General features: G+C 39.5%; 1 protein-coding gene across 4 annotated transcripts in view; it reads right to left on the reverse strand.

Moving 5' to 3' along the window:
* Positions 1-17,035, reverse strand: part of zc3h13 (zinc finger CCCH-type containing 13) — a 127,940-nt gene that overhangs the window by 12,371 nt on the left and 98,534 nt on the right. For all 4 annotated transcript variants that reach the window (XM_057331020.1, XM_057331021.1, XM_057331019.1 and 1 more), the window contains 4 exons: positions 13,059-13,414; positions 10,877-11,314; positions 9,853-10,065; positions 9,281-9,701 (listed from right to left, as the gene is read on the reverse strand). In XM_057331020.1, coding sequence (XP_057187003.1) covers positions 9,281-9,701; positions 9,853-10,065; positions 10,877-11,314; positions 13,059-13,414 — 1,428 coding nt within the window. The remainder of the gene's footprint in view (positions 1-9,280; positions 9,702-9,852; positions 10,066-10,876; positions 11,315-13,058; positions 13,415-17,035) is intronic.

Genomic DNA, 17,035 nt, shown 5'->3' on the forward strand with positions numbered 1-17,035 from the left:
AACTCCTCTGCAGTTAGTTTCGCTTTAAACGTCTCAAATCATTCCTCAGGAGACTAAAAAAATCTGTCACATCAAACAGCGCATCCTAATGCGCTCACGTTGTGCGTGTATGCTTGCCTAAAATCCACGGAATGCACACCTGCAGATCTCAGCGGAATTGTGTGGACTTTAGCGCTTGTTGTTGACAAGTTATAACGTTACACACACAACGTGAGAGCATAACTAGTATGCTTTGACAGATTTTTCAACGTAAGGACGAATGATTTGAGACGTTTAAAACGAAACTAACCGCAGTGTTCGCCCCTGTTCATTAGCAAAACAAACAGCTTGCCGCAACTGAACATATTAATGCACATAATGTATTAACATACAGTACATACAGCTAAACTCCAAGTGCCCATTTGCCAAATAACAAATATAGAGTAAGTTAACACTGGCTTTGCATGTTCTATTTAGCCCGTGACTGACTTAGCTCCCTTCGCTATCATATGCTAACGTTATCCTCCTATATATACGGTACACATGTACGTCAATTCAGACTGTTGATAAATATTACTTACATCGGCAGCTTTGTCTCTTTCAGTTGGTCTCGATCCCTCTTGAGGAACAACTTTGAAGCTAATCCTGTTTGTACTGTCCCAGGTTGATAAAGCACTCCGGCTTGAAGTGATTCTTGCAAACAAGCAGGTTTTTACTTATGGTTTCTGAGGGATTTCTACTCCTTTTTATTTATAAAATAAATCCACTCCTGTCTCTTCCGAGGTTAGGACTCTAACAAAATTAGAGGTATTTCGTATAGCATGGAAGGATAGTATTCAAAAATACAGGAAAGCTCTAAAAACATCTATATCCGCCTACTTTTTATCACTAATAGAAGAAAACCAGCACAACCCTAGGTTTTTATTTAAGGAGTACATAACTAGGGATTTTTAAGGTCCTACTTTGGTTTATGGAGTGTCAAACAACAAGTTTATGTACATAGGTGTAAAAACACTTAATTCGTAATAATAGGCCGTTATTCTTACCTTTCTTCTTGACTGACTTTCAAATGATTCGTTCCGCGATTCATCCGACTAATCCTTTCCTTTCCGCTAGCCTAGTCTGATGTGATTGGTCAGATGGTCTAGTCTGCTGTGATAGGTCTACCGCGAATGAGGCTCACGAGCTACAGTGTTTGGGGGAGAAGAGTGAAGTTTTCGTGGGCAGTCCTAGCAAAACGTAGGCGGGGACTATATGTAGTGATGTAAATCAGCGGCGGTTCGCGAATCGGACTAGGGATGACTCGTTTGCGTGATTCAGAGTCAACTGCCTTTTTTCCAAGCCAATTATTCATTGTTATTCATCCACCTTCGGATTTACAACTTGGCAGACTGCTTACTTTCAAACACTGCAACATTACACACTGCATGAAATGTAATTTTCATGATCTTATGTTATGTACTCTTTAACACAGTGGCTAAATTAACAAAAAATAAATCATCAGCGACCTCAGATTTTGGATATCAGCATGGCAGTGATGAATTTATGAACTACTTCACAAATAAAATAGTTGATAGAGAAAAAATTATAACTATGCAACCAGAGGCTACACTAGCTGATCAAACAACTAACTACAGCTCCTCTAAGGAGCAATTACAATTATTTTCTACCATAGATCACAATGAACTGTCCAAAATCATTAGATCATCTAAATCAGCAACATGCATGCTAGACCCTATACATACAAATCTATTGAAAGAGATGCTCCCAGAAATTATAGATCCTCTTCTTAGCATTATTAACTAATCTCTGACACTAGGATATGTGCCTAGTGTCAGAGATTGTAAGATTGACCGAAGAGCGTAAAGACCATCGACTCTACCTGTGCGACTCCACCGAGCAAGGACACCGACAAGGCACTTGAGTATTGCACCTCAGTATTAACTTTTAATATTCACTTCTATTTATTCTCCTCTTGTTATTTGTTATTCCCCGTTTTTGACTATGCGTTTTCAAATCCCTACTGTCACTACAACTCGTAAATCACCGGTATCACGTAGAAGGCCACGCAATGCTAATGCTAATAATCTGCGCACTCTTTCAGCATCCACAACTACCTCAATTACATTTCCCATTGGTTTATGGAACTGCCAATCTGCTGTAAACAAAGCAGATTTCATCACAGCTATTGCTAAACATTCCGGTCTTTCTCTTTTAGCACTTACTGAAACCTGGATCAAACCAGAGGACACTGCCACACCGGCTGCCCTCTCCAATAACTACACTTTCTCCTACAGCCCACGCATATCAGGGAGGGGTGGAGGAACCGGTCTACTTATTCCTAACGACTGGAAATTCAAACAGCTGGCACCCTCATGCGACAACATCGCCTTCGAGTCTCATGCTGTTACTGTCATCTACCCTGTTAAAACTCATGTTGTAGTTATCTATCGTCCGCCAGGTCTGCTTAGACTTTTCTAGGAGTTAGATGCGCTTCTGTCATCCTTCCCCGAGGATGGTACTCCTCTGGTGGTACTTGGAGACTTCAACAACCATCTTGAAAAACCACAGGCTGCCGATTTCAACAACCTGACTGCGTCGTTTGACCTCAAGCGAGTTAAGGATTGACCTCAGCAACCCATAAATCTGGTATTCAACTAGATCTTATCTACACACGCTACTGCTCCACTCATCACTCCCAGGTCACCCCGCTGCACACGTCGGATCATTTCCTCATCACTCTTGATCTCGACCTACCTTCTCCAGACACTACACATGCTTCCCCACTGGTCACATTCCGGCGCAACCTACGATCACTCTCTCCCTCCCGCTTATCCTCTGTGGTCTCCGCCACGCTCCCTCCCTCTGAACAGCTCTCTCTCTTTGATGCTAACAGCGCCACCCACACTCTTTGCTCCACACTAACCTCCTGCTTAGACAGCTTATGCCCTCTTACATCTAGGCCATCTCGTGCATCACCTTCTGCCCCCTGGTTATCTGATGTTCTCCATGAGCATCGTGCCACGCAAAAAAATCCCCACTCATCTCCTCCAGGCCATCTCTCCATCGGTTGTTCCCACTCTTACCCACATTATCAACTTGTCTCTCACCACTGGTACATTTCCCACACTCTTCAAAGAAGCCCGTATTACCCCGCTACTGAAGGAACCCACTCTTAATCCTGCACTGTTAGAAAACTACAGACCGGTATCCCTCCTCCCCTTCATTGCTAAAACTCTTGAACGTGTTGTATGTAACCAGCTCTCATCCTTTCTCACCCAGAACAACCTCCTGGACAGCAACCAGTCTGGTTTCAAGAGCGGTCATTCCACTGAGTCTGCACTGCTCTCTGTCATTGAAGCCCTGAGACTGGAAAGATCCGCCTCTAACTCATCTGTTCTTATCCTACTGGATCTATCTGCCGCATTTGACACCGTTAACCATCACATCCTCCTGTCGAAACCTCAAGGCTATGGGTGTCTCTGGAATGGTCCTACAATGGTTCAGGTCTTACCTCTCAGGTAGGTCATTTAGAGTATCCTGGAGAGGTGAGGTCTCCGAGTCCCAACATCTCAACACAGGGGTGCCTCAAGGCTTAGTGCTTGGTCCGTTGCTCTTTTCTGTACACATGGCACCCCTAGGCTCTGTCATTCGGAAACATGGCTTTTCCTATCACTGTTCTGCGGATGATACACAACTCCACCTGTCTTTTCAGCCTGACGATCCGACTGTTTTTCACGCATTTCAGCATGCCTAGCCGACATCTCGCTCTGGATGAAGGACCATCACCTGCAGCTGAACCTTGCAAAAACAGAACTGCTTGTAATCCCGGCTGACACAAAGACTCATCACAACTTCTCCATTCAACTGGGCTCAACAACCATTACATCTTCCAGAAAGGCCAAAAACCTGGGAGTGGTGATTTATGATCAGCTTAACTTCACAGATCAGGTCGCCAGCACCACCCGGTCCTGTAGATTCATCCTCTACAACCGGCTATTCAATTGGCGGCCCTCGATGTAATTTGTTTACGGCACTTCAAGTAGCACAGTGTGAAAAAGAATCTCTAAATTTAGTTCAGTCAGGAACGGACCGACACACATCTGTTCCATTCAGCACGAGCTGCAGCAACACCGAGCAGGAGTCACGTGACGTTAGGCGAGAGGCGCGACTTGCAAGCAGCCTCTCCTGTGAGACACGGTAAACAGGACGATGATGGACTAACTTGTATTAGTTTAATTTCTGACATTTTGCTATCACGAATAGGACCACCATTTCAAAAATACAGAGGCAAGGGCGGAGAATAGCGCGTCGGAGAACAGCGCCTCTGTAGGTTAATATTGTTTCACTGAATTTCTCTTTTTTGTTATGCAGTTTTAAAATACAACACATGAACATGTTTGAATGTAGAAAAGTCTGCTTGGGCATCTTACAATGCACCAATGTTTTTGTTGTGCAGTTTAAAATACAATATCAGCACGTTTAAATGTAGAAAAATACTTTGGGTGTCTTATGGGGCAAAAATACAACATACGGGCTCCCCATAGTTAACTTAGGACCCTATGATTGAATCGCGGAATCCAGGCATATGTTGCTGTATGATGCGGAATGGCACAGAATATGGCAAATGTATTATTTCAAAAAGTAGCACTGAACAAGGGCTGTCGCAATTGGTTGATATAATCAACGGTGTCAACGCTGATAATTAGTCGACATCAATATTTTTGATCGACCAGTCGTTTTATATTATTTTACCTTCTAAATTTCGGAACCGATTCCAGTCTTTGTCCGTCCGAAAAGAACACATAATGACCACTAGACCACACATTCAGCGACTCTTAAGTCATGACTGGATATTCTGCTGAACCATCAAGTTTGTTGATCTATTTTCTGATATAGATGGGCAAGCTTGGAGTTATATTCCCGTTTTGTCAAACGCAAGGCAACCAATATGTTCACTTTTCATTGTTTTTTTCAAGGTTATGTGCTTCTTGTTCATGCTTGCAATAAAGGTGAAATATTTTGGAAAATAAGAGTTAAGAGTTAACTGAGTGATTATTATTTGTTAATTATTCCAGAAGTAAGAAACTATTTATCTTTATATTAGTGCTGTCAATCGATTAAAAAAATTAATCTGATTAATCACACATTTTTCTGTGATTAATCGCGATTAATCACACAACAATAATATTTTAAAATATACTTTTACATTTGAATAATTTCACATTTAATCTTCAAATTGATGTAGAAACAACATATTTCTTTAACAGCATCATTTTATGAAAGCTAACATTTTGATATTAGTATTGTAACTGATGTCTCTATTAAATTGATTATTTTAACATGAATTGTAGCCATTCAACAGTATAATTGAGAGCTCATGTAGGAAATATACAGAAATTGAAGGACACTTTACAGTCTTTAATGCTAAATTATAAATTAAATGCAGAAGAATTCTCATTAAAGCTACAAAATCACATCGATTTCTTCTTTTATTTTGTTCTTTGATTAACATTAGTGACAGGAGTCACAGCAGCACATTTAAGAACGTGTCCCCTTTAAGAGCTGTCTCAGTACGCAGATCTGACCATCACCGCACTCCCATTTTCACAACACTTTGCATTCATTAAGATTTTATTTTACACTTTGAAGTCTGTGCTTAAGAAAATGCTAGACAAAACGGGCTTTCTGACATAATCTTGTATGGTTTTATCCATTCAAGCACGAAAGAGAACTTAACACGGATGCACTGTCTGACAGAGATTCACCGACGCAGCCGTTACTGTACACACCAGACTGGACCTCGCGTTGCGTTTTGCCGCGTCCCACAGTTTAGAAGCTGTCGATCTTCATTGAACGCGTCAAAGCAACTGTTTCAAATCGCGCTTAAGTGGTTTAAAAGCCTGTACACGAATAAGAGCGTGATTACATAATGTAACGCTAGACAAAGGATGTCAAAACAAACGGATCCTGCGTTAATTGCGATAAATATTTTCTCACGCGTTAATTTGAAAAAATTAATCGCATGCGTTAATGCGTTAATGTTGACAGCCCTACTTTATATTAATGCACACTTAAAGAATGTGAGCTGTGTTAGGAGCGCTAAAAGCACTACATCACTATAAAGGAGACTAGTTAGCTTTACCCTGAAGAAAACAGCAACTTATAGTAAATAGTGAAGCAAGTTTTCCATTGTTTATGATGAGCATATCTCTGAACTTTTGATCATCCCGTGTATGTGTCACGTTTGCGTTATGGAGGCGGCTCACATGAGCAGCAGCCCACTGGGGTAAAATCCCAATGATTGAATTTGACTCTACAAAGTATGTGAAAAACAATACATACGATGATCATATGCTAACTCGAGTGTTCATGTATGTTCTCTATATTAGGTATTGTGGTTTCACAGCGAGTCCTCAATAAAGAGAACTTCTGTATGAAAGATATCCCAATGTCTCCTGGTCTCTGCTTCGACAAGGAAAACGTTTCCTACAGGCCAGTCTGCTTTATTAACGGGTTTTCGTTCCCTTTTATTCAAACGCATATTTTTGATTAAGAAACTCAGGATTCATTTCTGAAAATGCCATATTTTAGCCTAATATATAGTGATGTTTTTAGAATTTGTTTTGCAGTTCCAGCATGCACAAATATACAAATATACTGATTAATTATATTTCATTTAGATGCCGCTGTGTTCCGTTGTAATTTGTATTGAGGCTTCGTTCATTTGCACTAAACAGCCCAAACAGTTAGCTTTTAATTATTTTCCATTTGAACATTTATATTTAGCTTAAAATGGCTGTTGTCCTTTTTTAAAAATAAAAAGACTCATTGCTGCTTGTCATTCTGCATTTATCAACAAATTACAAAAGGAATATATTTTTCTGTAAAACGTCCATCTTTGTAATTTAACAATGAAAATTATTCATTTAGAATAGTCGATTATTCGATAAATTAGTCGATAGATTAGTCGATATAAAAATAGTCGTTAGAGGCAGCCCTACACCGAACACAATTCAAATTGTGCATGAGTAACTTTAGAAATATTCAGATGGTGTGTAAATATGTAATCTGCAATTGTTTTGTGTGTGCTCGTGGAGCTTTAAGAGAACATATGCACATGACCCGTTTCACTGTTTCATGTGAGAAAAGCAACTGTCAAACCAAACACCCTTTGCGGCGACCAGTCTAAATAATATTCCGGTTAGCTTGAACAAGTTATAACACACCCACATTTTACCACACCATCCCTCTTGATTTTTTTTATAGTTCAAACCCGCTGAGTATATTATTTACTTTAGTAAACTAAACCCCTAGTAAACTAAAGTAAATGTGCTAGTAAAATTATACAAAATTAGAACTTACTATAAAAAATATTACTTACATTTAAGTAGACTAAAAAACAAAAACAAACAATTTTATTTCTATTTTTATTTTTCCCTGTATGGTTCAACGTATCTACTGCAGGTTTTTTAATATAGTTTATAAGTGAATACTGTAGTATACTGAAGTATTTTTCATGTGGGCAAATATATTGTATAGTAAAGGATGGAAAACACAGAATCCAGAAAATTTTAAACAGAAAAAACGGAATTTTGGAAAAAATAAAACGGATTTCTTATTGTTGTTGTGTCATCCCTCGTATTTAAAGCCATATCTCTCCGGCCCCTCATTTGGGATGATTTTCATGAACTGGCCCCTATGACAAACTAATTGAATAGCCCTGCTCTACAATATTAGGAAAATTAGACCCTTCCTATCAGAGCATGCTACGCAGGTCCTAGTCCGGGCTCTTGTTCTGTCCAGACTGGACTACTGCAATGCGCTACTGGCTGGACTTCCAGCTTGCACAACCAAACCTCTACAGATGATCCAGAATGCAGCGGCAAGAGTGGTCTTCAATGAACCGAAGAGAGCGCACGTCACTCCTCTCTTCATTAAGTTACATTGGCTCCCTATAGTGGCTGGCATCAAATTCAAGACTCTGCTCCTGGCCTACAAGACAACCACTGGTTCGGCACCCCCTTATCGTCACTCGCTAATGCAGATGTATGTACCCGCCAGATCCCTGCGCTCTGCAAACGAACAACTTGTTGTTCTCTCTCTCGTACCTTCTATGGATCTGTTCCACTTATGTGGAATGATCTTCCCGCTGCTACAAGATCTGCAGATTCTGTAGCCATCTTTAAGAATCATCTGAAAACGCATCTCTTCCGTCAACACATGACCGATCAGTTCTGACTTCGATTTCTTTTCTACTCTTTCAAAAAAAAAACCTTCCAACTTAGCTCTGTATACTGTGGTAGGCTATATAAGACCAGTTTTTTTTTTTATTGCACTTATGATTTTTGTTGTCCTTATGTTGTCCCAATTGCTTCCATTGTTTACCCCATCTGTAAGTCGATTTGGATAAAAGCGTCTGCTAAATGACTGAATGTAAAGCATGTAAGGTTGCCGTTATAAGGCCCCTTGTCAAAAAAAACCCCAACTCGACCCAAGGAAACTAGTTAACTACAGACCTATATCGAATCTACCTTTCATTTCTAAAGTACTTGAAAAAGGAGTTTCAACTCAATTATGCTCCTTCCTCCATAGGAATGACATCAATGAAGAATTCCAGTCTGGATTTAGAGCACAGTTTTTTATAGACGCATCTTTTCAACCTTGCATACACTACACTTCCATGATACAAATCCTCTAAGGGTTTAGGCTCCATTAGTTGTAAGCAGGTAACTTCCCATAACAACTGATGTACTTGTTGCATGAAAGAGTGTAGAACAGTACTCTAATCTACGCTGTGTCTTTTCTCATTGTTCCGAAGTAATCACAGAGAGCAGGATGCAGTCCATGCCCAGACCTGATGGTAGAGCTGAGAAAGGGAAGCGGCGACCTGACAAGAGCTGAGATGGTAGAGCTGAAAGAGGGAAGCGGCAACCCGACAAGTCTTCACTACAAAATATCAACTTCTATTAGAATATTAATGATAATATTAAACCCATTATCTACCTTTTTACTATAATAAAACTATATATACTATAAACACTGTTTAGGGTATCTGTATACCTGTGAATCTGAGGAGCTGCTAAATTGACTTTCATTATTCCCAACAATGACAATAAATAAATTTCTGTTGTGATCTATTTTAATATTTTCTGTCAAGCTGCTTTGATGGCAAATTAAAAAGCACTACAGAAATAAATGGAAAATTTACAACGTCAAATCTTAATTGTCATTCTTAAAAAATAAGTTAACAGCAACTGACAAATATGAATCAAGTACACCAGTGAGCTTTGCAACTTACGTGTTCTTCCTCTCTTCTTGAGTGTCTCGGCCAGAGCGATCGTCTCGAGACTCATCCCTTCTATCTCTTCTCTCTTCTCTTCCTCTTTCTCTTTCTTCCCACTCCCTCTGCCTTTCCCTTTCTCTCTGCTCCCTCTCGCGCTCCCTTTCCTTTCTCTCTCGTTCCCTCTCTCGCTCTCGCTCCTCCCTCTCACGTCCCCTTTCTTTTTCCTCCCTTTCCCGTTCCCTTTCCCTGGCTCGCTCACGTTCTTTGTCAGCCTCTCTTTCTCTATCTTTCTCTCTCTCCCTTTCCCTCTCTTTCTCTCTATCCTTCTCCTTCTCCCTGTCACGAATGCGCTCCTCCCCTCGATCATTCCTTCGATCATCTCTTCTTTCTTCACGCTCAAGGTCCTCAACACGGCCAGAAGAAGGTGCCCTTTGCTCTGTTGAAGAAGTACAGATCCTGTGATCAATTACACTTTCAAGGTTTTCATGTCCTGCTCACTTTTACATTAAAATATTCATGAAAACTCATTCCAAACCCAACCGCTAAATTACAAGGTAAGTTTCACTTTGAATTGAAAAAGTTATCACCTCTTTCTCTGTTGTCACGGTGTTCTCTCTCTGTATGTCCAACCTTCCTGTCTTCTCTGGCTTGTTCTCCTCTCTGTCTATCATGGTCATAACGATCACGATTACTGCTCCTTTCAGAACTCCTCTCTCTGAAACTGCCCCGGGACTCCCAGCTGTCACGCTCACAAGTACTGCTAGTGTCAGCCTGTGATGCTTTGTTACCACGAGCATACCCTAAAACAAAAATGCACAACAATCATTTAAAATTACTGTTATATGTTATAAAAACAAGTAACAATGTAGCCGCAACCACCAATTCAAAGAAGGTCAAAGCAGGTTTGAATAAATGGGGAAGAGGATCCTATTAAATAGGAAACAAATATTTGTGCAGAAACTCTGTTTGCCTAATGTAGAACTACAGCCAATACCCTTTGAACTGAATAGGAAAATGTATCATGGTTTGACTAAAGTAAAACTTGCGGTTTTTGGGCAGACTGATTACTATTTCTGTAATCAGAGTTACATGACAAATATCATTGTTATATGTGGTAAGAGCATAGTATTATTGTAAAACTATGGTTATTATAGTTAAACCATACTTCATTTTTGTTTGGGTTACATTAGTTAAAATCCCCCTGTGGTGAAAATCAAGCTTTTAATGTTGTTTATGTGTCAATGTGCTGTTTTTAATATGCTTTAAGATAAACCATGTACCAACCATTGCAGAGTATTTTCTCCATAAAAAATGTATTTTCTCCATAAAACTGCAGTTTACTAAAGACAGTTTAAAACAGTGGCTCTCAATCCTGGTCCCAAACCACCTCAAGCGAGCGTAATTTTTTTTTGCGAATTAAGGGTTCTTAATTCGAAATTTAGCGTTTCCATCACTCGTTTGTCATGCGAAACTTAAAAATGCGAATAAAACCATAGTGAAATTTAGCAATCTGCCAGTCAATTTGCAAAGAAAATGATGGATCTAGAGGCAAAATTTACTACCATTTAGGCATGTTGAAAGGAGGCAACGGTAAGACAAGGATATCCTTACCTTTGTGGTCCTGAGCATCTGCTCCACGTCCCCTCCCTCTCCCTGTTCTTTCAGCTCGAGATTCATTTTTGTTATCCGCTCTGCTCACATTTTTTACTTCCTCCTTTCCATGGCCTCTTCCATAATTCCTTTCATCTTGGGCTGTTGTATCCTCTTTTCTAGGAGCTTCATTTCTTTCTCGCTCCCTCTCCCTTTCCCTGTCACGTTCTTTGTCTCTGTGCTGCTGGGATTCTCTTCCAGAGCGGTTTCGCGTTTCTGTTGCATGGGCATCCCTACTGTCTTTAAACTCTCCACGGGGCTGTCGCTCGTCCCGGGCATCCCGTCTATCTCGTTCTCCACGGTGGTCTCGACTGTCTCTGGTATCGCGTGAAGAAATCAGTTCAATGTCGTAGTCTCGCTCATCACGACTGCTGTCCTTCTCACGCTTCCCAGGACATTCTAATGATACAGATGAGATGATGTGAGCAAACTAATTGTCACTGAAGTACTTTTTTATGTGTGGATTCTTTTTGAAACTTGAAGCTAGGGCTGCAACTACGCGTTGACATCATCGATTACGTCGACTACTAAAATACACAAATACAGATTTTAACAAATAACTATTGGCTGATACCAATACTGTTACGTCACTTGCTATTTGAAATTAAAACCACTGCTTTGTTGAGAAAAGGGGAATTTCCGCCATTGTCAAAAGACAAAAAATATATAAAATAGGGCTGTCAACTTTAACGCGTTAACGCATGCGATTAATTTTTTCAAATTAACGCGTGAGAAAATATTTATCGCAATTAACGCAGCATCCGTTTGTTTTGACATCCTTTGTCTAGCGTTACATTATGTAATCACGCTCTTATTCGTGTACAGGCTTTTAAACCACTTAAGCGCGATTTTAAACAGTTGCTTCGATGCGTTCAATGAAGATAGACAGCTTCTAAACTGTGGGACTCGGCAAAACGCAACGCGAGGTCCAGTCTGGTGTAAACAGTCTGAAGGCTGCGTCGGTGAATCTCTGTCAGACAGTGCATCCGTGTTAAGTTCTCTTTCGTGCTTGAATGGATAAAACCACACAAGATTATGTCAGAAAGCCCGTTTTGTCTAGCATTTTCTTAAGCACAGACTTCAAAGTGTAAAATAAAATCTTAAATGAATGCAAAGAGTTGTGAAAATGGGAGTGCGGTGACGGTCAGATCTGTGTACTAAGACAGCTCTTAAAGGGGCCTTGCTCTTAAATGTGCTGCTGTGACTCCTGTCACTAATGTTAATCAAAGAACAAAATAAAAGAAGAAATCAATGTGATTTTATAGCTTAATGAGAATTCTTCTGCATTTAATTTATAATTTGGCATTAAAGACTGTAAAGTGTCCTTCAATTTCCTACATGAGCTCTCAATTATACTGTTGAATGGCTATAATTAGGGATGTAACGATTCACTCAGCTCACGATGCGATTCACGATTCTGATCTCACGATGCGATTTATTCACGATTTACTCACGATTTATTTTTAAAAAATGAGTTGAAACAAATTAGAAATGAACAACTTCCCTTGCATTATTTCTTAAATGCTTTATGTTTCTTTGCATAATAAAATAATGTTTTATTTCAAATAACAAAAGTAAACTGCGATTTTATAACAAATTAATAATAGAAAAAGTCTCTTTAATATAAACAAACTAATACTGTCTGTGCTTTTCTTGGACTTTTTTGCATTTAAGAAATATCAGCATCCACGTTTAGGTTTGCAGTGAAAATAGCGGCCCCTGCTGTTCAAAAAATGTATTGCGATTCAGTTCAAGCCTCAACCGAATTGAATCGTCACTCATTATAACCGATTTTCAACCGGCTCACGGTGAATCGTTACATCCCTAGCTATAATTAATGTTAAAATAATCAATTTAATAGAGACATCAGTTACAATACTAATATCAAAATGTTAGCTTTCATAAAATGATGCTGTTAAATAAATATGTTATTTCTACATCAATTTGAAGATTAAATGTGCAATTATTAAAATGTAAAAGTATATTTTAAAATAAAATTGTTGTGTGCGATTAATCGTGATTAATCACAGAAAAAATGTGTGATTAATCCTATTAATTTTTTTAATCGATTGACAGCACTAATATAAAATCAAATAATAAGAAAAAACTGCACATTTTTTTTGAAGTAATTAAAGTCTCTCACCATCTCTGCGCTCATGGCGCCTCTCCAGCTGTACAGGACTCTTGTCTCTGTCTACCCTACCCCTCTCTCTGGCCTGTGTTCGTTGATGGGAGCTGGACCTGCGAGGGGCAGGGCTTGCAGAGGGATCTCTGTGAGTGATGCGTGGAGAATGGGAGCGCTGCGAGGACTGGATAGGAGGTGGTGAGAATGACGAGGAATTAGGAATGTCTCGATGGTACAGGGGAGAGACAGAATCACATCTGTGGCGAGGGGAGGGGGAGTGTCTATGGGTGGAGGAGCCAGAGTGTGAAGAGGGGGAGTGTTGTTGTCTGGAATGAGGGGAGGGGCTGCGGCGGTGACATGGTGGAGTTCTACTCCTGCAAAAGGAAAACAAGAGCTGTACTCACAATGACCCCGAATGAGATTTTGAATAGAGTGAAGGATTATGTTTCACCAGTTTGATATCCTATCTGAAAGGAATAAGCAGAATTAGAATGACAGCTCGTTTTCTATTTAGTTTAGCAAATGGAAAATGAAAGATGACAATTACAAATTATTTTCATTACAAAAGTACTTTCTTAAATTAAATACTTATACAACTTTTATAATATTAATTGTAGGATTACAATTAACAGATTCGTTTTTTTTTAAATATGCATAAAACACATTAAAGAACAGAAAACAAACAACACATCTCTCCCTTACCAGGCCCATTCTACATTTTAATTACACAGGTGTGATACACTACTCAACAGGAAATGAGTACATTAACTCATACTGTACATTACATGCTACAGTTGTGTTAGGCAATAAAATAACCATTAAGGTAACTGATGAAAGGCTGCCAAACTCCTCAAATTTCCCCTCAAGACACTATAGAAAAGGTTTTAAGTGTAGAGCAGAAGCAATTACTTTCAGCTATAATTTGACAACACTTATTTCCTAGAATGCAGCTTTTTGGCTTTAATTAAACTGTATGGAAGAAACTTTCAATTCAAGAAATGCACAACAGGTGTTATTTGTTGAAGGTCCTGTTTATACCTGGTATTTAGATGCATTGTGGTCGACCGGATCACAAGTGGACAATGCTAAATACTAGGGATGGAACTAGGGTTGTGACCAGGGCTTACTTTGTGCCGGAAAAAGCCAGATCCGGATCGGATTTCTGAGGTGCCGATCCGGATCTGGCTTTTTCCGGCACAAATTAAGCCCTGGTCACAACCCTAGTGGAAAACATTTGTGCTGACCTGTTGCATGCATATATTTCAATAAAAAGCACATATAATAATTATAATAACCAAGAATACTGCTTAACTATTTATTGACGGATATTCCATAAAACCCTCGTCTTCAGCAAAGAACCTTGGCATTTTATTCGATAGTAATCTGTCATTTGAAAGCCATGTCGCCAATACCTGTAAAACCACATTTTTCCATCTTAAAGGAACAATACGGGGTTTTTAGGAGAATCTATTAACAGAAATGCAATATAATATACAAAACAATTTCTTCAGGTGTATAAAGACCTTACGTAATGAACGGTTATGTTTGTAATGCCTTAGAATAAGCTATTTATATCTACATACAGAGCTGCCTACATTAAGGCTGTGACGGTCGCCATGACAACCGCACCACCGCAGTGGTCGATTGCCACCGGCAGTAGTGCACATGACTTCACACACACTATTAACAATCATAAAATACAAAGTTTTGTACACTATTGTAATAAGAAGATATAATTTGGTATAAAGCATATGCCATTTAGCTGTAAAAAAATGATTAAGACTATAAAACTAATTTGCAAATTAGATTGGAAGGTGGGTGTTAGCGGCCCAAAATCCAGTTTGTTCAACTTTCAGCAAATTAGCTTCGTGTTTAGCGATGGACCTTGTTGAGAAACCAAATACTACATCGCCGATCTGGGAGCATTTTGGATTTGTGCCAAACGAGAGAGGTGAACCAATAAACTTGGATGAAGCCATATGTCGACTTTATGGAAAAAAAATGGGCGAACACTTCAAATCTCAAGAGCCATCTCCAGTCATGTAACCCATCCGCGTTTGCACAAGTGTCTTCAAGTTCAACTTCAAGTGTCTTCATTGATCGCAAACGGCCAGCTGGTCAGGTTGGTATTGGTGAGGCATTTTTCAAACTGATCAAATACAAAAGAGACAGCGACAAATGGAAGACGCTAACAAGAAATGTGGCAACATATATAGTTGTCGAAAACGTGCCACTGCGCACCGTGGAGAAGCCTGCATTCAAAGAGATGCTGCATTCCTTCGACAAGCAATACGAACCACCAAGTAAAAAATATTTGTCCAACACGGTCATCCCACAGTTATTTAATGAAACCAAGCAGACCATCATCGCTGAACAGCAAGAAAGTGATTTCTTTTCCGCCACTACCGATATGTGGTCGAGCGTTAGCATGACCCCGTATATGAGTCTGACCATCCATTTTGTAACGAAAGAATGGAAATTGAAGAGCAGGTGCCTGCAAACTTCGTTCACCCCAGAAAGTCACACGGCTGAAAAATATCATCAATGCATTCCAAGGATGGGGATTGAATGAAAAAAAAACTGGCATGCATCACCATGGATAACGGGGCCAATATTGTAGCCGCTGTAAGGAAATTAGAATGGCCATGGCTGAACTGTTTCGGCCATAATCTTAACCTGGCTGTCACAAATGCCATGTCAGCTGAAAAGGAGAGGACAGCCAGGGCCACGGGGTTGTGCCGAAATTTGGTGGCTGCATTCGCCCACAATTGGCAGAAAAAGAAAAAACTTAGAGAAGGGCAAGAAGCCCTAAACCTACCAACGCAAAGTTTGATACTGATGAGTTGAAAGATTTATGGTATTGTCAATTATTTGATGAACTTGGGGGACCAATAGACCATTCATTTGAAAACCTCTTAGTTGAAACACATGTTTACATTATAATAAAACAACTTTATTGGTAAATTTAAATAAATAAATAGCGTAGGCCTACCACTTTTTCTTCGTTTCACATTATACATATCTTTTTTCTATATTATAAAAGTTTTATTTCATTAATTATAAAGCCAGTTTGAATGAAAACAGTGAGGGATTTAAATTAAAAGAGAAATACAAATAAATAGGAGAAATGCCAAAATTGGAAATGTAAGATAACGAAATGTATATCGCAATATATAAAAACGCTGATCGTTTTAATTTGCATGATAATATGTGTATATTCTTTTAGCCTTAGTTTTGTATTTTCTTGTTCCTTCTCTACACCAGGACTGTCCCACGCGATGGGGAAGCAAACAAAAAATGATTCAGAGGGTTTTGGAGCAAGCCAACGCAAATAAAAAGAGTGCTGGATGACCGACGACATCAACACCTTAACCTGACATGGCAGGACATCGCAGTTCTTGAGTCGATAAATGCAGCACTTAAGCCAGTTGCAGAATTTACAGATGTTTTATCGAATGAGAAAGTTGTCACTGTGTCATCGGTTAAACCTGTGCTGAGGCTGCTGACCAATGATGTCCTGGATCCTTTACCAGAAGATAGTGAATTAACAAAAAACCTCAAAGGAAAGATGATCGCTGTCTTGGATGATAAATACAAAGCAATAGAAGGGAAAAAGATCCTATCGAAAGCAACTACTTTGGATCCTAGATATAGGAATAATTACGAGATGGAAGACATTAGAGACGAAATCATCGAAGAGATGATGCAAATTATCGAAGATCAGCCAGATAACACTCAAACTGAGGAGTCACTGGATGCAGGGGAAGGAACCAAAGTCGCACCTGCTATCAAGAAAATGAGTCTTGGGAAAAGAAAAGCGAAGATGGCCGCGATTCCTATTCCAAAGAGAGTGCGTGCAGACGAAGAATTGACGCACTATTTGCAAGAGGCGGCGATTGATTCCAGCGATGACCCACTTGTTTGGTGGCGGAACAATGAGTTAAGATTCCCTCTCTTGGCCAGGGTTGCTAAAACGTATCTATGCATTTGCGCAA

Source organism: Triplophysa rosa, linkage group LG4, assembly GCF_024868665.1.
Source record: "Triplophysa rosa linkage group LG4, Trosa_1v2, whole genome shotgun sequence".
Classification (NCBI taxonomy): domain Eukaryota; kingdom Metazoa; phylum Chordata; class Actinopteri; order Cypriniformes; family Nemacheilidae; genus Triplophysa; species Triplophysa rosa.